Source organism: Apostichopus japonicus, chromosome 4 (assembly GCF_037975245.1).
Source record: "Apostichopus japonicus isolate 1M-3 chromosome 4, ASM3797524v1, whole genome shotgun sequence".
Lineage (NCBI taxonomy): Eukaryota > Metazoa > Echinodermata > Holothuroidea > Aspidochirotida > Stichopodidae > Apostichopus > Apostichopus japonicus.
In genome coordinates, this window is record NC_092564.1 from 24,134,882 (window position 1) to 24,160,448 (window position 25,567).

The 25,567-nt window shown below is 36.8% G+C and overlaps 2 protein-coding genes across 3 annotated transcripts; one reads left to right on the forward strand and one right to left on the reverse strand.

Moving 5' to 3' along the window:
• Positions 1–585: 585 nt before the first annotated feature.
• Positions 586–16,526, reverse strand: LOC139966877 (uncharacterized). 2 transcript variants are annotated; one of them, XM_071970326.1, is made up of 4 exons: positions 16,319–16,526; positions 7,586–7,728; positions 6,475–6,669; positions 586–5,688 (listed from the first exon to the last, which is right to left on the reverse strand). In XM_071970326.1, exons 1-4 carry the CDS (start codon positions 16,321–16,323, stop codon positions 5,567–5,569), a joined length of 465 nt encoding a protein of 154 aa, XP_071826427.1. In that variant the 5' UTR covers positions 16,324–16,526; the 3' UTR covers positions 586–5,566. The 2 variants fall into 2 exon arrangements, with proteins under 2 accessions (XP_071826427.1, XP_071826428.1); XM_071970327.1 differs by lacking the exon at positions 16,319–16,526 and adding an exon at positions 13,419–13,575.
• On the forward strand, positions 15,663–25,074 carry LOC139966875 (uncharacterized). The gene is made up of 4 exons (XM_071970325.1): positions 15,663–16,125; positions 19,651–20,184; positions 21,064–21,387; positions 21,874–25,074. The coding sequence occupies exons 1-4, from the start codon at positions 16,005–16,007 to the stop codon at positions 22,179–22,181; spliced, it is 1,287 nt and encodes a 428-aa protein (XP_071826426.1). The 5' UTR covers positions 15,663–16,004; the 3' UTR covers positions 22,182–25,074.
• Positions 25,075–25,567: the final 493 nt, after the last annotated feature.

Consider the following 25,567-nt stretch of genomic DNA (forward strand, 5'->3'; position numbering starts at 1 on the left):
ACATCTTGCATTATGTACAATTAAAATGCTTATATGAGACAGAACATTCTACTTTTATGAAAGTTATGATTTGCAATGTCAATAAAAACATAACTTGATTTACGCAGCTTCACCAATGTTACAATGCCGGTAGCACAATATAAATAAACATCAACTATACAAGGAATGATGACCTACAATATATCAACCAGAATGTTTACAATGACTTGTAATCCTTATTTTACACTCCTACAAAATATGCTGGACATTCTGCAAATGGTCACATGCTTCAAACACCTCTGATCAGTGGCGTAGGAAGGTACTTTTGAGTGGGGGGGCTGAAGACTGATGGCCGGCCTGGGGGAGGGGGTGTCCCCCTCCCCTTTGGAATTTTTTGCATTTCCAGGTGGCCTCAGATTCAATTTGGTGCAATATAGCACACTTCTACACCCACTCCATTTTGTAAACTTAATTTTGTATTTTCACCTGGCCTTAGATGCAATTTGGTGCTCCAAATGAGATTTTTTTTTCTCATTTGGAAATGAAAAAGGGGTTTTCTGACTTGCGAAGCGGGGGGGGGGCAGAATGATAGCCCCCCCCAGTTCCTACGCCCTTGCCTCTGATATATTTGCCCGGTGACTGTGTCCATTTGTGAGTATTTAACAAAAAATGGGCCTCAGTATTCATGTAGCTTATATTGATTGTGTAATGTACAAACTAGCATAGGCTGCCTACAGCGTAGGTACATAAATGGGTCAATCACGTACGCAATAAGACTCACTAAACATAATAAGGTTAGAGGAGTTTGACTATACAACAGCAATTGCCAAATTTGTACCATTTGTAATATACTAACTGTTAACCAAAGGGGAAGGGGGGAGAGAGGGAGTAATTTTTAATTTTGTCCAATTGCACAACTGCCCAAGTACTTACATCATTTGCCCAACCCCCCGCCCCCCCCAACACTACTCTACCCACCTTCTACACCTTCCGAAAAGACTACACTTACACTAATTTATTTGCATATTGTTATGTTCGAGTAAAGACCTGTCCTACTAAACAGTTGTTCGTCATACTTTGAAACAATTTTTTTAACTTAGTTTTTGCCTAAGTTGATGTATCATATCAGGAACTGAAATGTCTGCATAGCTAATTAAATTGTCGGAAACACTTTCATAAAAAAAATATAAAACTGAGTTGGTGGTATAGCAATGTCATAACAAAATGTTTGACTTGTGTCGTGAATATTTTACCATACTGATAAAAACCACAAAAGGATTATTAAAAAATTTACTGTTATAATTACACAAAACACTTAGTCACTATCACCAGGACATAACCACAAGATATTAGGCCTTTCACGTTTCCCCAAAAATTACAAATTTTTATATAGGTAAACCAATAAAAAGTGTACATGAACTTCCTTTTGTACCAGACAACATAATTATATGTAAGTATTGAATTGCATTGAAAAAGTGCAAGTTCAGATCACATGATCAAAGATGAGCAGATACTTCCTAATTAGTAAGATTTAGCCAAACTTTCATAGTGACGTTTTCTGCTAACTGAAAACTTTTTCTGGTCACCATAATTTGCCTTGAACTTTTCTTACATTTGTCACTAAAATTGCAACTGTGACAGCCTATCTCATCTCTTCTTGTTTAATGAATGAATTAATATCTCATAACTAATATCCGAGACTTATTTAAAAGGCAAGAAGCTACACAAGAGTACTTTAACAAACTTTTAACAATTAAAAATGAAAATGTTTTAAGTCAACAAAGATTATTTTAATCCAATTATGCATTATATGTATGCTGATGAATGCTAATGTTCACATATTATTAAAATATTACAAAATAAATTACATAACAGTCTCAAATTGCCCTCAATTGAATCTGTACCATATTTGGGGGTCAAACTTAACAAGTTCCATTCTGTCTTTCCTTTACCTTTACCTGAATCGTAATAAAATTGTGCCTCCTCCATTACTTTTTATCCCAAAAAACTTAACCCCAGATGCTGTTAAATCTGGCAACGTACAAGCATAGCCAATAAGGAGAGCAAATGCTGAAACCAACAGCCTCAGTATCACCCCCATGAGGAGAGCAACCCTTCCATCCTCTTTTCCTCTCTATTTTTTTATTTTTCATTCATCTGGAGAATCACATCCCTCACGAAACACTAAATATTCAAGAATACATCAGTACTTTGTGTCAGAAGAAAACACACACACAAAAAAAAACAAGGTTACCAAGAAATATTTCAAAATCTAGCTGACGATGACTTACTGTACCTTAACCATACTAAATCGTTATTGTTAACATCATTGATAACATTCATAAAAGTATCACGAAATGTTCACTGTGGTGCAGTGTAACTGAGATATTGTTAAAGGCACTTTCACAAAATGTTAAACCAATTTTTTCAAAATTTTCAACATGCAAAAATGTGTATGTAAAGCTTCAGAGAAACAGACCTTCCAGTGACTTAATGAAGATATATTTTGATAACATTGTATGTATTCCTTTAATGTGAAATTTTGTCATAAAAAAATTTCCAAGTAGATGGTTGAATTTTCCATCGATGTAAACTATTTTATGATCACACTAGTTCTCATGTTTGAACAAATTGAGGAACCCGACACACGTTTAATCTCTTGTATTTTTTGAAATTTTTGAGAGTTCTATTTATGGAATGTAGATACCGTCTTTAATAGAAAATATTTAGCCGGAAAGAAGAAGACACTATAAAGCAGCACTAAGTGTATTTGGCAGATCTAGATCTGAATGGCTTACTACTTACACGTCATAACGGGTGGCTATTCAATTAACAGTTGTAACTCATTTTGAATTTTGAAGACCATGTCAGATGGGGAAATTGTAGATTTCTCCTAGATGAAAATCCCACCTGACTTTGGCCAGCCAGGCATTGAATCGACAACCTCCCACCTTAACCCCACTTGCCCATAGCACTGTATGTTGCAGTAAATTCTACACATGCCTTTCTTCATCATTCTTAACCCCACTCACCCTTCACTGTATCATGCAAATAATGGTAAGTGCCCGTCAAGCCATTGATATTATTACAAACATAATAGATATAGGCCTTGCTGAACCTGACCACCAATAGTGTGTACAGTATATTGCAACAAAAACATCAATGATGTTGAACCAGTGACTCACCCACACACAAAATGTTATTGCATGCCAACTGTCACTACTGAGGACAACTTAGTACTTTTTGACTGTCTTTCAGCATTATACTCAACTGGGACAACATACAAGTTGTGGGAAAAAAGAAAAATTGTTTTAGCTCACCAAGATCAATTGTGGTATGAATCAACTGAACAAGCAAAAAATTCAAAATAACTATCTGACTAATGTAGAGCAAGCGAGTTAAACTTTGTCCAAGAATTAAGTGAGGATCAGAAAAGATTTGTAGCAATCTCTTATGGGCATCAACCATGTCATTTACTCATAAGGATTTTATAGAATTTTAAATGAAACCAGTCCACTGTTTGCTTTGGCTCTAAATAACGATACTCTGGAATGACAAGAAAGAATTATGAAAGAGCTGTTCTAGATTCATTAATCACTTCTTCTCTGAAACTATGATCATAAGTTTAAAAACATTACGTAAGAAAAAGCGATTGTGATGGGGAATGTTTGCAATTAAAATTAATCTATCATAAAATAATCTGTTTAACGTTCGATTTATGCTATCCATTACAAACATCAGTTTGCTTTCTTTCACCAAATTTAATATAAGTTTTCCTCAATGTTTATTTTGCAATGGTTTGGTTCATCTAGTGGCTATTCATTTCGGCATCCATGTTCTTCTGGTCTGCTAGCTTCCGTTCATGTGTCTACTATACCATTTGACCCTTCTCTCTTTATGTTTGTATAACTTACTGTATGTCTTTGTAACTTTGACAGTCTGTCCCCTAAAAATATCCTGTCAGGGTAACAATGTCAAACCCAGGCTTTAACTTAAAATAAGTTTGACCTATTTTGAGTAGATGAGCAAAAGGTTTTATAGCTTAAAAATCTTTCCCTTATATTAAAAATGACAGAGGAAATCATTACACCTAGAATAACATTAGGCTGATTCACCCAATTTTTCTTTCACCCAATTTTTTTTCTGCCCAATTTTACATATATTTCTTACAAATGTATAAACCAAGTCCAAAATAGTTGTTATAGCATTATTCTGAAGTTGTCATGGTTGGCTGTATGAAAACTAAGCCTATGCAGTCCTACCTAGCACATATAAGTTCTTTGCAAAAAGAATCATATTTCATAAAAAAAATCGCTCTTTCTGACAACGTCATCAGAGGATATAGGGAACAGGACTGAGAAAGATGATTTTGGTTGCTAGGATGAATTTTGTTCATTCTTCGTTAATAAATGAAATACGTAATTAGACTTGAAATGATTAATTGCTGAGTGAATAATTTGATATTCTCCAAAGGGAAACAAAAAGTCTATATCATAACCAAACTTCCGATTTAGTAGGATAAGTAAACTCACTTTTACTGTCGTTTCCTTCAAGCCTCCCCCTGGGCAAAAATTATGTTACCTATAAACTTATTAATGATAGTAGGAAGAGATAAGTATTTATATTGTTGGATATTAATGACTCTCTTGTCAATCAAAAGAAAACATTTCAACCGTGTGAGCCAAATAGAACCTGGAAATATTATGTGTAACTAAGGTTTCAAATACAAATGATCAAAAAAAAATTGTTTTTAATTATGTGTGGAATGAATTCTCTACATCTGATGTTGCAGGATCTGGATTTCAGGGCAGAGTTACTGTAGCTCAGTAAGGGGAAAATTTGACATCACTTAGCAGCAAATTTAAGACATTGTTTAATCAATGATATCTTTGAATAAAATGCCATGATGTAAACCAAAATATACACACCAAATAGAAACTTCCTCCATGGAAGTGTCTTATTAACCAAAAAAGAAAAGAAAAGAAAAAAATACTGACAAATATAATTTCTTGCATGTTGATGTCAATAAATAATCAAATAATCTTACAAATGAATACTATATAAACCAATCACATTTTAAGAGAATATTACTTCGAGTTGTTTCAGTTTAGTTCTCAAAATAATTAAAATAGTTGATAGCATGATAAATCATTATTTACATGTATTGATATAAAAACAAACTTATGCCTAGGTCATGTGAGATGGTGGGGGGGGGTGGGTGCACACCTAATGTGGGCCACACAGGGCAAGCAAACACATCCTCTCTGACTCGCATGAACTGAAGCTTATGAAGTCGGAAATTGATGGAAAATGTCTTTTTTTCTGAATTCTATAATTATGTGTTATTTCAAATGATCACTCCGACAGACCCAATGGTTTCACTTCAATTCCGATAGTTCTGAGTGTACAAAAGTACCATATTTGTTCTTTCAACACCGAATAGCTACACTACGTACCTATCCACTGCTACATGGTGAATGTCAGGTACGTTGGTTATGGATGCATTCCGCTAAACAGTTTGACTATAAAGTATGAACCTTGGGTCCAGAAGTGTTTGTTCCCCGGTGGTCTAGGATTTCATTATGGGCTACATCAGTTCTAGGCGACATCGGACGGCCCAGTATTCATCTCTGTTGGTGAATAGGATTGACCGGCTGACAAATAACCTGTTGGATGAATCAGCATACTTCCACAGCATGATGGCGAAACCTGTCAAATGTCCAAAAATTTCATAAATTAGGTAGCTCATATTAAGGGTACTACATTTGTTCATGAACTGTCATCCTCCTCCTCCCAACCAAACCATGTAGATCAGTTACTCATACTTTTACGGCAGCACAATGGTAAAAGCTGTCAAAAAAGAATGAGGTAACAAGCAGTTTGGCTATGTTTTAAACTAATGTAAGAAATTAACCTACTTGTCACAGCTATGTGAATCAATTATCTTACTTCCACGAGCATGATAGTGAAATCTGTCAATAATGATATGGTCATCTAGGGTGTTATGATACATTCTCATGTGACGTGAGATATAGCAGCCATCTTGCCTATTTATAGGCTAAACCACCATACTTCCATAGCCAGATAGTGTAGGCTGTCAAAGATGATGTGGTCAAACACAGGGCGTGTTCTCATATCCAGGAAGGAAGCTCTACCATCCCCGCCATCTCCCCACCCCCCAACCCCACTTTATTGTTACAACCTACTGGCTGAAGAACTGCACTGTAGTCTGTAGTCTAAGGGTCTTATCTGTCAAAGTGGAGAAGACCAAAATACATCATTTTCCATTTTGCAGAATCTTACAGATCGGAGATCGGAATTTGTACCATTTTGTTTTTGTTAAATACTTGAAAGAGTTTAACCAGATGGCTCTAACAGTAGTTGTATGGCTAGAGTTCTGTTGTTATGAGGAGATAGGTATATGGATAGCAAAGTGAATCCTATATCCTCTGAAAGACTGGATTTTATGAAACAATTTCTGTTTAAAGTCTGTACCTTCACAATTTCTTTCAAAAGCTCCGTTTCTGTTACCAATGTGAAACATCCCCGAGGCAAACGTTATCTGTTCCACGTTACGGACATTGAGTAAGGTATCGTCGGTTAGAGGTTTGTATAGAGTGTGGCCCTCCACCTTCACGTCCTCAGAATGAAATGTGTTTGAAGATGTCAAAATGGGAATGAATGAGCGGCCTGAAGGGCAGAGAAAAAGGAATCAGTTTAAGAATTAGCTTAATGATTTGTAGAAAGGAAGATGCCAAAGGGAGGGTACGAGAAAAAAATTAATTTTCATTTGTCAACTATTTTTTTTAAACTCTGTTTATTATCATCGACGTCGTCATGGCTGACATCACCATCATCATCATCCTCATCAAACAATTCAATCTTTTTTTTTCTACTTTTAGGCAGGTGAAGGGTTTTCAAAGCCTCTGGATGTTTCTAGCTGACAGGCGCGTAGCCAGGAATTTGCCAAGGGAGGGGCGAAACTGTAGATTCGGCATTGCAAACTATCTAAGTGTAGTGCCACCATGGTTGGCGCGAAGCGTACAAGAAAATTTTTGCTGAAAATGCCTCCCAGATCGCTGGAAATGGCACTTCCCAGGCCTTGTAAGTTGCATCTTAGCATTTTCTCTTTTGAAAATACTAGCAATATCATAAAAACATTAAAAAAAAAAAAAAATGCTCAAGGGGGGGAGGGCGGCTGCGCCCTTCGCCCCCCCCTCCTTGGCTATGGGCCTGCTAGCTGATACAAAAACAATTATATGTGTATGAGATAATGCCCAAAAAATGCCAGTTCTTGTCCCTCAAATAATCATTCCAGTTGTAAATATTCACAACATGTCCTAAAGCTGCAGACAATTGAGATCAGTTTTAACAGCCAAACTGGTTTATACCCACATAAACATTGACAAGAGACAGGCTATGGATCAGAATGTGTAATTGTGTGGAGAAGGGGGGGGGGTGGGGTGGTTCCCATAAATGTACTCAATGATAAATGGACAATTATCTGTTTTCTCACAATTTCTTTCCACAGTGTTGTACTCATAAATATACTCAGTATAAATCACACTGTTAAAATCTTTGATACAAAGGCTACTTTGACACATACCTGAATACTGGGCTGTCCCACTGTAGGTGGGACCATTCATCTGTAACATTCCATCGTCGCCTATTCGCTGTCTCTTTGAAGAATCAGAGAATTGTTTCTGGTCTGTATTTCTGTTGATACTTTCACACTCCATCTGCAGCTGACTAAAAGAAAGAAGGGAGTTTATTAGTTGCCAAGTTTTACCCAAAAACTTGTTACAAGATTACCAAGAAAGGGAAGAACCATTTTTGGTTTTGCTACACTACACAAATGAAAAGATGTATATACCAGATGTAGTAAAATGAACAGCATGATAAATCAACTTCTTTAAAGGAATATTCAAATGGCTGAAGTTGTTTGCTAAATAAGACCACATTGTGATAGCATTCGGTATAAGGTGGAGATACAGGCAAATTTTGGAGGCACTTTGTGATTGTATCTGGCAACAGCAAAGTGAACAATGACATCATGGGAGAGTCACTTAAATTCACGGGAAGAAAAATACTACGAAAAAAGTTGCATTAGGATGAAATTGTAAATGCAGATACTTTGACAGCTTAATAAACAAACATTCCAAATGTATCGCATAATTTGCATAATTAGCGTTCAACAAGAAGGTTATAATAAGAAAGTACAAAGCTATTGACATCACATTATTTTAGAGGCTCCCTACTGTGATTCACTCCCTGAAAGAATAGAGGGTCTAGCTAGTCAAAATCATCATATTCAATCAACCATGTTTGGAATAAGAAACGATATATTGAGATCAGGTTTTCAACTAACATTGTGGGAATGTTTTTCTCTCCATGTAAATGGTACATTGGTTGGCAGCTCGAACAACTTCCACACAAAATGTTAACACTATTACTAATAACTTTTGTAATACTGGTAAATCCAACATGTACTCATGGTCATTGGCACATTAAACAACTTCTACACAAAATGTAAACACTATTACAGTACCTTACCTATTATCACACTGGTAAATCCAACATGTACTCACGGTCATTGGCACTTTAAACAACTTCTACACAAAATGTAAACACTATTACCTTACCTATTATAACACTGGTAAATCCAACATGTACTCACTGTGATTGTTCACTAACATAAAAACTATTCCATTACACTTATCTCAACAAATATATAGCACCATATCTGTAGTTTCTCTACTTCTTTATGATAATCCATAACACATCTGGTTGTGCTTAGAATGTCTTGCTCATATTTTCTTCCTCTTTTGCCAAGTGCACTTGAGCAGAAAACATATGGTAAGCCAATATGTTAGTGTGTTATGTCAGACGTTTAATGCCTCAAGGGAAGTCTGGGACATTTTGATACACAACATTAATTCCGAGCAAATGCTTACGAGATATTTATATAGATATTTTTAAGGGTAATCATGATAATGTACGATACAGAACAATAGCCTGGCAATAAAAATTAAATAAATAAAGCCTGGCAAGCATATTTGAATAATTCTGAACCCTGTAATTCAACATTACCATTAGTCATCACAAGATTATATGCTTCAGTAGCTAACAGATGATGGCACCATCTTACATAAGAAAGAATACTTCAAAGTGACCGAAGGTAGCAACATGATTGTTACATGAATGACAGGGGTGGCAAGGCTAGGTGGCATGTGACCCCCTTCCCAGTTGTGTGAAAAACATAAAAAAAGTACATCTTTTGGAAATAAGAAGCATTCCTTTTTGTTAATTAAGATATTTTCCTCCATTTTTGTCATTAAAAAGTGCCCTATTTGCTGACAAATTAAAACAATATAGTAATTACAATGTGCTGTATTGTTTTAAAGCATTCCGCTACTGTAACTAATATTGTAAAAGTCACATCCGGCTGCCCTTAGAACCCTGTCCCCCCCCCCTTCCAAACTGAACCCTCTTTAACCACCTCTGGTGAATGAGGACTGAAATCTGATGGGAAGTTCACTATAGAGTTGTTACACTTAGAAAACATTAGACACTACACTAATTTGCATATTGTAAAATTTGGTAATAAAGATATGTAAATCATCCTTCAAATTTAGTAAATATACTCCCAAATTGTGAATTTATTATCAACCTTAGCCACATTTAATAATATCACACTCTGTAAGCCTACAGTGAAGGGTACCCCAGCAGTGGTTGGCATATTACTGTGCATGCATGCCTGTAGAAAAGGAAGCATTAATGTGAATCTTCAACATTCTCTGCATGATTAAGGAACCTGTGAACAAGAAATATGCAAATTTGATGATGAGGTTTCCAGTGAATGATTTATCCAGTATCATTGAATGCCTTGCAAACTGGTCAAATTGCTGTACAATAATGTAATGTACATGCAAGTATCATAATTAACACAGAAACCATAGTATTTAATAAGAGGCAACATTCATAGCATGAATTACTCCCTGAAGGAAACTTTCCTACCTATGCACACAGTCTAACTTCCTTGAAAGTCAATCTGTCTCAACACATTCACAACTAACTTGAATAGGAATGTACTTTCACTTGCACACAACATGCTATATTTCTTAATAATACTGTAAATCTTAATAATAATCACTTTGAATTAACTGTAGAACAGACAGAAATGTTATACACCCCACAGTGCACGTATTAACCATCTGACACAACAAAATTACATATACATATATATATATATATATATATATATATATATATATATACATAAAGTCTGTTCAAAGTATCTCTTTCGAGATCCGGCTTTAGGAATCACAAATGATTTTCGAGTTGGTTAGCATCATGTTTGATCTCTAGAGTAAGGCAAAATATGTCACCAAAAACAGAACTAGTATTGTTCGATACAGGTGACAAACGCCTACAGTGGAATTACGATCTCCCTTACCGGTTTCGAACCTCTGGACATACAATCAGCGTCCATAGCCTAGTGGTTGGGGTGTCCACGTACAGAGCGGGAGGCCCGTGGTTCGAATCCCGGTGGAGGCTGAAAGTTTTTTCACTGTTCTTGATTTTCCAACTCATTACGATTTTCATTTATATATATATATATATATATATATATATATAAATTGTGGGGGTTTACGTATTATTTTGCAAAAAATTATATATGTGGGGGATACAGTCAGATGAACAATAAATTAAAGTGACTCCTACAGATATTAATAGAAAACAAAAATTAATAACTGTAATAAGAAATACTTGAACTGAAAACAGCTACTCTATCGTTAAGTAAAATGCCTCGTTAATTAACTCTTCCTATATATTTAACGTAATTAAGCTCTGTGGCGAGATAAAAAACACAGTAATATATGATGCAAGGAGTTCTCTTAAGAGACTGTCCATCACACACAGACTATCTCAAGGCGATTACTTATCACGTCTGGGAATTGAATACTTAATTGACCTTGAAAAAGAAAAGCTCAACGGGTAGAATCTTCTGACATCAAACTTAAAGTAGCTACAGTTCTTAGTATTTAACTATTTGTTAAATATAGAGTATACATCTCTACTACACTGCCCAGATGCATCAGTTTCTGGTTTCAAGTCCTAAAGTAATAAGAACTGGCCACTTGCCAAGAAGATGCCTGAGTGGGGGGGGGGGGTTGGGAGGTGGGTTATTGTCAGCCATCCACGTCATGTGCAGCATGAAATGTAGCTTCAGTTAAAAGTTCTGGTCTGTTTGTATGTAAGTCTGTGCACAAGCAGATCTTGCATACTGCCATGGTCAGATTGTTAAAAACTATGTCTCTCGACCTGGGGTGAGCTGTGGGTGTGTGAAAACATTGGGATGTCCATGGGCGGTATAGCTTTTATTACGCAGGCGTAGGGAGGGCATGAATATTTCAAAAGTTTTCTGATCATTATTTATTTATTTATGTAACCACTTTATCTACAGTATGAATCTTGCAAATTATGTTCTCACGGACAAGAAGCAGTAGTAATTAAATCAGGGTTACCATTTACTGCTTTTAATTACCTATTAAGCAGGCTTCTAATACACCCACATGTTCAATGTAGAAAATAAAAAGGTATATCTGATGTGTATTTTGTGATAATATTTGGAGAGAAATATAACCACAACAAGAAAAAAACACTGTTGAACTGAATACAAAAGCAGAATGCTGTTGCCTCTTTAAAAATAAATGTAAAAAGAAAAGAAAAAAAGCTGATGCTTTGACCTGTATTCTCTAGGCCTATGATATGATACCACAGGAATAGCTTGTGTGGTCACTGAAGAGCATCTGAGTGTAACAAGGTATATGTCAGAGTGCATTAGAATTGCTAGACTGATGTGCTGTGAAGTATAGCTCTGCAAAAGTACATAATTTTTGAAAATAAGAATAAAACTGATCAAAGTCAGACACCTTACTAGTTTTTTTGGTTGTTGCTAGTATCAATTTTTACTTTTAATTTTGCACAAAGAAGAGTTGTCCCTTCTGCTTACTTGAGACCCTTGCTTTGACTTGAGTCCTTAACTTGAGTAAGTGACTTTCAGGTCCAAGTCAAGTCAGTTCTGTGGTGACTCATATAATTTGTTTTGGTCAAGTTATTTGGCTTGCTTATTTGAGTCAAGTCGAGTCACCAGAATACGTGACTCAAATTGACTTAAGTCCAAGTCAGTGACTTGACTGACTTGTTACTGGACTGTGTAGCAGGGCAGTACTGTATTGTAAACTAGGAGCTACTGGTAACAAGACTGAGTAAATGTGATAGCAGAAAAAGTATTTACCTCTTTGAAAGTACAACAAAGGAAGGCTTGATTGAACAAGAGGTCCTGTTACAGATTTTGTGCGGACAAAACGATGAGGTTCTTAGGGAAACCATAAGTCATGTTTCATAGGGCTGTGTAGTTGGGAATTCTACGTCACTGAGAGGGAACTTTTTAATTAAAATTGACATCGCTAAGTGAAAACTAACCCTGCAGAACCCTGCATGGCAACTATTTTACCCCTTGAAACACTTTTTACTATCATATTAGTTTGCTTACTTCCAAGTGATTGTATTCCATCTTTACATGAATATGGAAATCGAATGTTGAAACATGATATTTATTTCGTCATTTCTCCTTAATACAGATTATACTCATGTCTACTGTAAGGAAGTGTGCTAGTATAATTTGCAGAATTTTGCTTCAGAATTGCTAATGGCAAAAACTATTATGAAATTACATTGTCTGTGAGACTAAGGACACATATAAAGAGGCAAATAGACAATCAGCTTAAGTGGACAGATAGCTACATTGGACAAAACAATGAGCAAAATTAGTGAGCTTAAAGGGATGGGTGAAAAGACATGGGTCCTTAGTCTTTGTTTCAATTATCCTCTTAGGCCCAGGCAGGATCATAATATATCCGATCCTCTCACTAAGAATTATTAACTACTTTAGACATTGCAGACATTGGTTGAACATTAATTCATAACTTTTCTTGCTTTTAAGATTCCCTTCCCAAATTATTGAATAGTGAACCAAACTAGAATTCTAAGAGATGATTTGATCAGCTCACATACACCTGCAACTGAGAATTAGATGCTTCAACATATTCCAGCCAGGGCTATAGTTAAACCTTTCACATTGGAGCTAACTCTATCCTCACACTGCTTAGTAACACTTGGATAGTTTATGTTCAATTTCTTACTTAGCCCTTGGTGTGCAGGAAACCTGCATATGACTGGGGCATTGTAGGTCTATGGTGTTATTGTTAACTGTAAACACAGAAGGCGACAACCCTGCGCAATACAAAACTTAGGCTAACTTAGGCCTAACTAGCAATATTCGTTACACCGCTAATCATTACATTCGGGGCTGTTTACTACGTGTACTTTGATGTGTATAGCGCGAAGACTATTCCAAATGCATTGATTCTCACAATTAAAACTCTTCTTTCCAAGCTGTCGGCGACGTCAGCAGTACGCAATATAAATCCAGGCAACAGATAATCAACAAGCCACTCACAGATCTGGAACAAGTCACAAGCGGCAGTCAGGAAGTTGTTGACGAACGAACAGCTGGTGCAAGGGTGCAGTAAACTTTTATTTACATATTCAAGTGATAGCAAGATCTGTTGTCGATACAATTATTCATTCAGTAAAGCATTTTTTTATTATTCAATTTTGAAAATATTCAATACTAAAACAATTTATAAGATGTTCAAGCTATAAGACAAAGTATAAATCAAAAAATCAAAAGTGGTGCGTTCTGATAACAGCAGGCTGTTGATTCCCCACTGTGACAGTGATCTAGCCTATGTAACCTGACGTAGTATATTCGAAAAAAAAAATGTTCTAGGCAGTATTTTAATTGTTTGTGTGCCATTATGCAATAAAGTAGGATGTCTTTTAGTACAGGTTAAGTTTCTTTCATTGTTTGTTTTGAATTTTACTCTATATACCTCTTTACAGTAAAAGTCTGGAATGCTTATATAAGATTGATTTATTCAGTAACGTCTGACAGGGTGACCAACTTATTGGTTATACCAAGTTATAATTAGGCCTAATCTGTTTATTAGGTTAAACACAATATTATTTGACAAAATTCAATTGTCAATTGAATTCAAAGGAGGGAGGCCAAGTTTGGTCGAGAAGAAAGAATCTCGAAACTTGCTGTGTAGGGTATAAATTAGGCCTACATAGTAAATTCAGCGTCTACTTTCACTCGGCTAAGCACTGTCCAATAATGTTTCCTTTAAATCATTGTTAATAATTAATGAGTAATATGTTATTCCTTTCCAGATAAAAAAATAGTAATTCGTTGCGAATGAGCTTGAAAAAACGACTGACGAACTTTCCCTTCAACTTTCAATAGACTATAGTTGAACTGAAATTTGCCTAGTTATGCTGCCATTCAAATATATTCACAAATAGTTATCAATAATTATTTAAGAAATATCATCATATTTCCAAACCCGTCAAAGGATCTGTAGCGCATGCATTATGATGGAATGAAAAGGACTGCACTTTGAAGTTCTATAAAACTGAGGGCGCTCTGCACGTTATACTCAAAAGTGAAACACATCGCTTCATCTTTTTCTTATTGATTTAATTTTTTTCCAAATAGTTTACTATCCATTTTTTTGTGGTTGAATGATGTCAATATTGTAACGTTTGCAAAAGGCAATAATATTGGACAATTTGCGCCTAACTTATATATATCCTACCTCAAAATGGTGAAACTTGTAACATTATGTAACACTTCGACATTCATAAGTCCTGTCTTGGATCGAACACGGTCATCATACTTTAGTGTTGGGGACTTGGGGTAATATTCCATGAAGTTTGCACGGCGGAATGGTGTCGTAAACGGACTTGGGCAAGGAAGTTCGGTTGTATCGAGGGGAGGAAGTGCCTCTGATATGCGGGACAGATGTTAGTTTAGCCATCGGATGGTATAAACATAACAACAATAACAAGATAAATCAAAGCAAATTGTCTGTAACTTATGTCTTTAGACAGATAGGATTACATGGCACTTGCTGATGACGAGATGCAGGGAAAGAGGTGTTTTTTTTTCTCTGGGGGGTGGGGGAGTGGGGTAGCGGGGTCTCCTCTATTAAGTTGTAAATTTGAAGAGAACTTACACATGGTAATGAGTGGTGTGTGAATCTCTCATGCACGTGTATGCGCATCTATTTTTGTGTCCTTTTTTACTTCACGATTGTGACGAATGTTTTGTTTAACAGTGACCTTTCAACAAGCCTTCAGGGACCATAGCATGAGATTGAGATGGGGCACCGGGTGGAGGGGCAGTAGTCGGACCAGAGTTCAGTGAAGTTAAAATGGTTACATATCACGGCAACAGGCGAAAACTCATGATTACATCCCCTAACCCCCCCCCCTTCCCCCTCCTCATTCTCCATACGGTGTCGGGACAGTGCCTTAACAATTTAGGTAGACAACTGCATAACCTCACTTAATAAATAAATCAATGTTGTTCGTATACTGCTCAGACCATGCACTTTTCATTATTTCTATCAGAGTCTGGTATAATCTGGACCCATTAACTGGTTCGAAGTTAATGAGATTTCAATCGCTCATTAAAGCAAAGGTCATTTTTCTTTTCCCACCATAACACCACCGCCCCCACCCGCTCCCTATTGTTTGTCGGGATTAGTAATAAGTCCCAGCCATTCTTATAGACACTATATTGTTGCTGTATAATCGTGTGCAATGTCCATGAATCCGCATGTGCTGTTGTCCACTATACACGCATTTCTGCATACATGTGCTCTGTTTATTGACTGAAGACTGCATATTGTTGACGTCCTTCGCGTGTGGTCAAGTCAAACATGATTACGTAATCGAAGGCTATCGATTCCGTCCTCTTCAGTGCACACAAAGCAGTGTGATGGTAATGGTTAACAACGGTTGCGTATGCTAATGAGGATATCAGTAGGAATGACCACGGTTAGTATGTTGTATATAGTAAGGGTTGTCGTTTTTGAGGAAGCAAAGAAAAAATGACCGATCAGGAGGACAACATTTATGATTCTATCGACTCTCTGGAATGTCCTGGGACGAAAAATCGTCACCAAGGTATCCCGCCGATTAGTTCTTTTGCGAGGGCCGGAGATGTGACCGGTAAGTTGAGAAAATTTGGGACCAAAAGTTAACAATCTTTCTACAAGATTGTGGGTGAAAGACCATGTTTTGTCATTGGGTAGAGAAAAAAAAAACAGCGCTATATAAAAGTGGGAAAGTGTGCTTACCGTTACGTAAAATATATTGTTTTTAAACAGTGTCTCTTCCAGCGTTTGTTTGCAATATAACTCACCACATAAGTAAAGATGGCGCAAATAGTAGTCAATCAATTAATTTAGAGAGAAAAAGCATTGCGTAGAAAATCACACTGGCGTATATATGTAAATGATCCCAACACTTGGCCATATGTCTCTAGTCCCACATTTTTTAAGCATTACAAACTTTTTTGGCAAAGATTTACCACAACTTGTTAAGAACTTGTTCGCTTCCGACTTCGACTGCTCCGAATCTGAAAGTGATTGGGGAGGGATTGCGTGTCTTGATTCCGATGGTCACAATTACGTAATTGTTCGTAATTTCTGTCCTTCCATTCTTCGGTACAAGGCAACCCCACAAACACACAAGTCAATAACGATTACTATACGTAAGGTCGCGCCATCTTGCGTAATATTGCCTAACAATAGAAAACAACGTAAAAAGGTTATGCATTGGATTTAAACAGTAGATTAGAAATGACTCAGCCTTATTCTCGACATATATAATGTGGATGTAACGATTAATAGAAAGTTTATTTAGATAAACATGATATCAGGCATGAGATGAGGCATTTAATGTTATGTTTAACCAGGGAGTTGCCATACAGAATTGCAACTCCGCGGTTAAACATGGATTCCATTTATCTTTAGCAGTTGAAAATGAATAGCGACACACTGCTTGTCGAGCCTAGAATATATAGATCTGTGCGCAATATGCTATATCGTCATAGCTTAGAAATCAGGGGAGGTGGGGTGTTGCGAGTTGCGGTACGTTCCCCACTCCGATTTGTGGAAGGCCACCCCTCCCCAGAAGTACTCCTTTTCGTAAATACGAAGTGCCCCAATTTGATAAAACAGTACCCCATTTCCATATTTTATATTTAAAATTGCCTCTTGTGGGGGAAATAATAAAAGTGCACTTTTGATGAAAGTTGTTGAGAAAATGTTAGTAAAAAGTCTACATTTGTTAAAAAAAAATTCTGAATTTTGTCGACGAATACACAGGGGATACTTTGTTGTTTTGAGGAAACTTTGTAGTGTGACCTCTGAAATCAATGTCACATATAATATACCTCACTTCCAATTGAAGTTTGATCACCCGCCCCCCCCCCTCCTCCAATGTTTTAATCATGTCCCGTCATCCCTGTGCAGTGCGCAGTTTTTTTTATCGGTGAGATGTTGGTGAATTATCTGGTGTACCCTTATATACAAACAATACATTCTATGTCCGAGAAAAAAAACCCTGTCGAAACAGATTCATCGTAGTGATATGGATGGTTGCTGGTGTAAGTGCACCAGAACTGACATGGGGGTCAACTTGGCAATGATGACGTCATACTGTTATTCATCCGTGTTTAGGTTTCAAAGGAAGTTGTGTTTGGTGTTTATATGTAGTGATAAAACATCATAAAATAGAATTCAGAATAAATTTACATCGCCCCAACATCAGCTTTTGCATGAAAAACAATACATATATAATCTAACATTATCGCACAGAGAAGATATCATCGAATTTTTGAATTTGGTATTTTATTGGAAATTGTCTCGAATTACAAAATAGGCCTGCATGCATGCATGCACACTATTTGGCTATCGTTTTGTACACTAAAATATTGTATTAACATTTGTGTAATGTTCACCCATTTATGTGATATTATTCTATAAGTATTAGTAAAGTGGACTTGCTCTAAACTGTCTTCTAGTTAGACCAGACATCCGGCCCTGTGAGAATCACAAAATTAACATAAAGATACTATGCGAATGAAAAAATTGTGACTATATATCGTTAATTGACAAATTTAAGATATTGTTCCTGATCACTTTTTGCAAGGGAAAACGTCACTGTGTTAACAACACATATATATCTTGCTGCACTGTTAGACTTTACTGATTTATGGATATTTACCTCAACCGAACGTTTTATAATATTATATAATGACGCAAGTAAGCACCAGTTCTAGATTGGTTCACTTAAAGATCACAAACCATCGATCATAATTTTTTTCTTATCAGATTTATTGCAGATTTCTCTCCAATTTGTTTTTCATGTAAATCACAGAAAACGTCAATTAGTCGACACTGATTCCAATGCTAAACAATTTTTCAAATGAAACGTGTTAGCTGAATTGTTGCAATGTAATTATGGCATGATAAGAATAAAGCAGGTATATCAGTTCAAGACGTTGTTTTGAGTAAATCCATCTGTGCGTCTGTATTTTTCCTGACTGGTATGTTTACCTGCACAAATCAAAGCCAGGAAATGAGCTTGGTATTGGTAGGAATCCAGGAAGTCGTATGCACCCTCTGATGATAAAGACCCTTCAGTGTCAAACAAGCTATAAGGAAAGTTCCAAAGACTAGCAAGAGCCGTCATTTCTGCTAGACTTCAGTTGAAAAGAACATCCCAACTGAACTTTTATTTCTTAACAAAACTTTTCTGCACCTTTATGTCAAAACCACATGCTAATAACACTGTGTGTGATGAAGATATGAATTTATCAAATTTGGTGATATTCTTGCATCTGACAACAGCTGAGTGACCGATGTCAACACTGCAACTGAGTTGCAAATGTTCTGTTTTTTTTACATTTCAAATAATTTGAAGAATGTAGTTTGTTGTAATAGAAGCCTGCAGGTTTTTTACTTTTTTATTACTATTTGAATAATCAGTATGTGGGACTGTATGAACAAAGTCTGTATTGAAATGTGGTTCAATGCAGTTGTGTTCGTGTTCGTCCCATATAGCCTCATAAAAGTCATCATATAGTGCACCGAAATCATTATGCTACACACACCAAGGGTTTCAACTCTTTCCTATATGCTTATCCATTCAGAACTTGACAAAATCATCGATCTAATTTAACCATTCTCTGGAAATTGTTTGGAGGAAAAGGTCCCAGCCATCTCGTATGGGATGACTTTGAAAGCCATATCAAACGATAACATGTTTGGAGGCTTGAACTTGTTTTTATGTAAATATTTTGTATACATGTTCACTCACCTGAACCAAACAGTTTAGCGAAGGGCGCCCTCTGTTACAGGCGCTCGTTTACAATACTATTCAGAAGTTGCGTTGTATTTGTATTGTTTTTCACCGAACATAACACCGCCCCTTCCGCCTAATTCCTTGAAGAGTAGGCTGGCTCCGCAATTGCCCACACATTAAAGATTAAATTAAGCCGGAAAATCAGTCAAAGTGTGTTACCCCTGTTCAGCATTGGACTTAAGACTTTTCTTCTTTTTCTATTTTGTTTCTATATGGCATTTTAAGACTTAAATTTAACGAAAATGAAGGGAAATCAAATATTGTTATATATAATGCCTCAGAGTGTGTTATTTCTCAATTGTTTATTTCACACTTATCATGCAGATGACGACTTTGGGTCATCGGGATCGAATCTATATGAAACTAACAGAAACAGAAATGACACGGGCAGTTCACTGGACTCCAGTAATGAAGCTTTCACTGGTAACCAAGGCAACCACACACCGAACGTTATCACCGTCGCGCAGCAGCTTCTCGGTAGCGTTGCCAACTTTGTCTCATCATCGTCGGAGTCGCTCGTCAATTCTCTGACGACAACCGTTCCTGGTTCGACGGCACAAAATAATTGGTCATTTTCGTCCGCCCCGATGACGTCAGTCCAAAATACGGCTATGGCGGTACAGTCACCACAGTTACACGCAGCTCTCACCATGAGCAGCCTACCTTCACCAAACGTCAGCTTACATGATGCTTACACAAGCTTAATCCATCAGCAAGGGATAACCAACTCAGACCAACAGCATAACCAGCAAACTAACTTCATACCGTTTTCAACAACTGCTATACCAATAGGCATCCACACGAGTAACCTAACTATGAACGGCCAGCAGAACCAGATCGAAGTTAGCAACGTAAGAGGTGAGGCCAATCAGATTCAAAACGATCATACGTTGGGTATTAAAGATAACCCACGATCGCATATCATGATGAAAGTTAATGTTTGAGGTTTCAAACCCATTAAGTGGTGTTGCTAATTTCACATGTATTACGTATATTTTTGTTATAGCTCCCTTGGAATGCATGTTCTAACGCTGGAAATCACTTGCATGTGCGCATGCGTCCCTAAAACAGCTGCATGATAGCTGCTTCTCCCAGCTGCACTAACCATTTTGTCCTGCTACCGGGTCTTCGAACATTTCTGATTTACCGCCCCCAATTTTATTCAGCTATAATTGAGGCATTTCTTGATAATTTATCATCACGGATGTGGCATTCTGTGACTCAAATGTTTGGAATAATAGGAGACCCTGAATAATGATTGGTTGACTTTATCAAAATTAACACTGTACCTCTTGTCAGTATAACCTAGGAGGCTTCAGTGGTTTCATGAATTACTTTTCTAGTTTTAATCAGCAGCTCTTTAATGACGTTTGCCGACCGGTCATCAATTAGGCATCGAAAATCGGCTTGTTTACATTTCATAAAAATTCTCTAAATGTAGATAAACCATGATACAATAGTATCCGTTATGGACTATTGCACACTGCATGTAACTTTAGGTAGATTACCCCTCTTATGTTAATCTCAGACAAATGTTCAGTCTCAAGTCAGTGGCACAAGAGATATACACTCGCTAAATTACATTAGTAAGAGTTTAGAGTATAAAGGGATCATGTAACAGAAAATATTAACATATTTATTTGTAATGGGCATTGTGGAATATTTATGTAAGTATAGCAATCATGTGCCACCGGAAAATCCCCATAATGGTTATTTTTTGTTTTGTTTCTGTTGAAGGGTCACAAAGTACTGGGAAAGTCATTGTCGAAATGAATAAACAACCGAATGTCGTGAATGACATCAACATTACTCAACATCATCCCATGTCGTTGTCATTAGGTACCAATCAGGGCAACTTTATGAACTCGTCACTACCCACCGCTGCCACTGTAGCACCGCCAAATACACAGCTACTGCCAACCTCATCCACGCACCCACATGAGGAGGGTGATGTTGGGATGGCAATTCGAACCAGCGGTAACAGCGTTTCACCATCGGAGCAAGAAATTCATATCGGTATCACCGCAGATGGCAGTGACCAAGACGAAACGGACGACCCCGGTGAGAACAGAACATTTCATGATTCGGAACTGCACTTGGGCAATGGTGTTTCTTCTGTGAGACCGATAATCCCAAACAATAATTTGCCTTAGTTAACAACAGACTATATTCCTATAGGCTAACATGCATGCAATATAAAATTTCATTGTACAGAATATTTTCCCTGCCCCAATACTTTATTGCCTAGTCCCCTTCGCCCCTTCCTCATCTTCTTCCCCTCCCTTTCTCCCCACCCCTCCCTTTCTCCCTTTCTCCCTTTCCCGTCCCTTTCTTCCTTCCCCTCCCTCTTCTCCAGTCCCCCTTTCTCTTTCCCTTCCCTAAAGCGGTAAGCGTTTTCAGATGGCAAGTTCAGATAACGTCAGTAATGAGAAGCCTACTTGTTGTTATATCAAATAGAATCTATATCATGTGATTAAGAGTATATCAGAGAAATCATTGCTCTGTCATTGAGAGGCTCGCTTTCTGATTGTTTTTTTTCTTAATTAGGAAACGAAAACTCAAACCGTCGACAGAGTAAGAAGGGCAAGAGAAGAACAGTTCCGGTCGATGAGAAAGACGACCGATACTTCGAACGGAGGAAGAGAAACAACCAAGCTGCTAAGAGATCACGTGACGCAAGAAAGGTTAGGGAAGAGCACGTATCTCGGCGCGCTGACTTTTTAGAAAGAGAGAATGCGATATTGAAAGCACAGTTATCTACGCTAAGAGAAGAGGCGAACTCTCTCCGGCAATTGTTATCTCAAAGACCGGTCATGCCTGCGATGATAGCCAACCACGGACATCAGATGACATGAGGGATAATAAAAATCAGGGACTCTAATATTACCCCTCTCCCTCCCTCCCCCGCCAGCCTCCCTCCCATCTCCCTGATGAGAGTAAGGCTGTGCAAGTGGCATACATCTCGAGTGGTGACATACTGCCATGTGGGGGACTATACGGAGGAAGTCAGTGACATGTTGATGCCAAGCAGCTATATATAGATCATAGAGATCTTGATGTTTCCAAATGATGTCACGTGATTTGTTTCAGTTTTCGAAGGACGCAATATGTGTATGTTGGCTACGTTGCATCGTCTGGCGAGATGCATATCAAAGTTTTTGCACCTGGACAAAGTTCATTTTGAAAGTCTCATTTATAAAAACCAACATGCATGAAAACAAATTTGTGTCTGAAAGAGATACAATGAAGACGATTCATGAATACCGAGTGCGCAAGCGCAAACCAGAATCTTACCGGTGAGATTAACAAGAAGCCCACCTACAATTTTATTAAGAAATAAAGGAAGAAATAATTTGAAAATTCGCTTTGCAAGACTAACTATGATATTCTCGAAGAAAAAATTATTCTTCAGTTTACTTCCACTAGAAAGAGGTATATTGACCTAGTACGGTATGCATGTTTTGCGGTTCGACCAATCAGATAACAGAAATTTGTGGCGTAGACACTTCCGGCATAGAAATTGTTTAAAAACCGTCAAGAGTGCAGTGGAAATGAAACATATCAAATGTGTGAATTTTGTTGTTAAATCGAATGCCAAAGTTGGTAAATTGATGTACAATTTTCTGTTTCATCGACACACATTGTAACAACGGGTGCGTGTATAATGAGCTATGGGTTAATAAAATTTATTGAACGTAAGTTTAACAAAAATTATTCAGTTCTTGGTAAGATTACTCTACTCAGTGCCATCATATGAACATGGTCATATTAGTAGGAAGCCAGGTTACCATGGCAATCAAAACATTTCGGAGAGAATAATTAATGAATAATGGTTCATTACCACCCACGAATATATCCGTTTGTTATGTTATTGGAGGCTTTCATTAATCAAACGTCGGCAACAATTTTGTGTGTTAATAAGGTCACTTCCTCAATACATCGTTTGCAATACACATTGTAGGAAAACAAGGAACACGCAAAGTTTCCTGTGTTTACAGAAAAGCTCAAAGAATCGTTATTTTTGGTCCTGTTTGCAACCACTTTGTTGTTTTAAGTTTCGACGCTTTTCGTTATACTACAGTTCCATAAAGTGCAGTCTTCACGTCCGATTTTATTCCAAGTACCGATGTTCTGTTTGCATGTGATTAACCTTTCAGTGTAAACAGTATACGAATGACCAAATATAAGAATGACATGGAAATACTCATTAACGCCCTAAAATTATCCAAAGAACCCAAGGAATTTAATATGCATGGAATGCTCAATCCAAATGTAATATTATGTACTAGATGAAATAATGTGTTTGAGGTTTTTGGTACAATTTCTCTCCCAAGCGTACACAGTTATTTTATAAACAGAACGACGGTGATTTTTTTGTTATATCCCTGAAATTGCTGGACCAGAGTCAAATCGCTTAGACTGTGATGTTAAAGCCGACAATGCTGAAAGATATTTGCATTGCCCTTGAATACTTTACATGGTCCATTAGGGGTCCATGGGAGTACGGATAGTACGTGAAATAAAATGTGCTCGAAGAGAGAAGAGAACGAATAAGGCTGGGTACACGTCTGTGGGTTAACGTTACTAACACATTGAGTACGTAAGACCTTGTTATAAACCTATGAGCTGTTGTTCACAACTGTTATCAAGTGCTGCTCGATACTGTCACTATCTTATTCTTTCGATTCTGGCAAATAAATGGATATATTCTGATCGATTAAGATAATATTGGTTGATTGATTGATTCTACTAATAAATTGATAGCGATTACGTTAATTGAAGATTTATTGGTTCTAACATGCATTGAATCGATAAATATCACATTATTTGCATTTAATACTGACTCAATGAAGATCACGCTGTTTGGTTGATTGATTGAGTCTTATATTGAATTGATAAAGATTATATTGATTGATTAATTTATTCTAAATAATAAATCCATACAATTCACGTTAGCTGATTTTAATATCGAATCTATAAAGATCACGTTAGTGACTTTACATAAATGATTGACTCTAATATTATATCGATAAATATCACATTAATGACTCATAATACTTAATCGAAGTAAGATTATATGTTGATGGATTGATTCCAATATAGAATCAATCAAGATAAAGTTGATTGGTTGTAATGTCGATTTTCGAAGTAAGAATCTGGGCCTTCACCTTCTTACCGGAATATATCGTTCAATTGTGTTCTCGAAGAACTGGCAGAATTGCTGTTCCTAACTTTAAGGTCAAAGTTCATATGGTTATAACATAGGGGCGATGATGTAGTGTTACATGGCGACACGCTTTACATGCACAATAGATCTTTGCAATTATATAGTGGGGTACCTTGAAATACTATTTTCCATCTAACAAAAATAAAATAAAATTTTCAGTGTAAAAAAGAACAATGGATAAGTTTGCAAGGACGGAATCCACACGTCAAGTTCTCTGCTTTCAGTTTTCGTATTGCTATCATGTTGTTATTTCAAATGATTATTTTCATTTAAATTGGTGCATATTTCTTCTCATTTGAATTTTGTTTTGCCTTATAAGACAAAAGAATTCGCTTTTTTTATTGTTATTTTTTTAATTATTATCCAACAGCCTGAAGTCAATAACATTTTGTTTCATTGATATACGTAACTTCCTGTAATGTGTGTGAGAATTTACCAAAGATAGCTTCTTTTATTCATTGTACAAATTCATCAATTGCAGCTATAAAACTTTCTGTTATACATTCACATCGATATATCTATATTTATTTTCCTTCTCCTTTTTCATTGTCTTGCAATTGTTATTTATATGCCAAATTGAAAGATCTGCTTTATTGGCTCCAATTATAGCACGCTATAGCTAGGAAAGTTTTTTTGATTACGTAATCGACCTGCTGAGAGATTGTAATCACTGGATTACATTGGGATTGTAAACACTAGATTACATTGGGTTTGTAATTACTAGATTACATTGAGGAATTGTCAACACTAGGTTGCATTGGGGGGTTGCAATCACTAGATTGCATTGAGAGATATCACTAGATTACATTGAGGGACTGTAATCACTTGATTACATTGATGGACTGCGTTTACTAGATTACATTGGGGGACTGTATTTACTAGATTACATTGGGGGACTGGAATCACCAGATTACACTGAAGCACTGTAATCACTTGATTACATTGGGATAATAATCAGTAGATTACATTGCGGGATTGTAATCGCTAGAATACATTGAGGGACTGTAATCACTA

What these genes read in the sequence shown, in the direction of transcription:
- LOC139966877 (XM_071970326.1), bottom strand. An exon ending in TGGGACAGCCCAGTATTCAG is followed by an intron (nt 6,670 to 7,585) that starts GTATGTGTCAAA and finishes TCTGCCCTTCAG; the next exon opens with GCCGCTCATTCATTCCCATT. An exon ending in TTTTGAAAGAAATTGTGAAG is followed by an intron (nt 5,689 to 6,474) that starts GTACAGACTTTA and finishes GACATTTGACAG; the next exon opens with GTTTCGCCATCATGCTGTGG.
- LOC139966875 (XM_071970325.1), top strand. Translation starts at nt 16,005, where the DNA reads ATGACCGATCAGGAGGACAACATTTATGATTCTATCGACTCTCTGGAA. An exon ending in GAGGGCCGGAGATGTGACCG is followed by an intron (nt 16,126 to 19,650) that starts GTAAGTTGAGAA and finishes CTTATCATGCAG; the next exon opens with ATGACGACTTTGGGTCATCG. An exon ending in CGAAGTTAGCAACGTAAGAG is followed by an intron (nt 20,185 to 21,063) that starts GTGAGGCCAATC and finishes TTTCTGTTGAAG; the next exon opens with GGTCACAAAGTACTGGGAAA.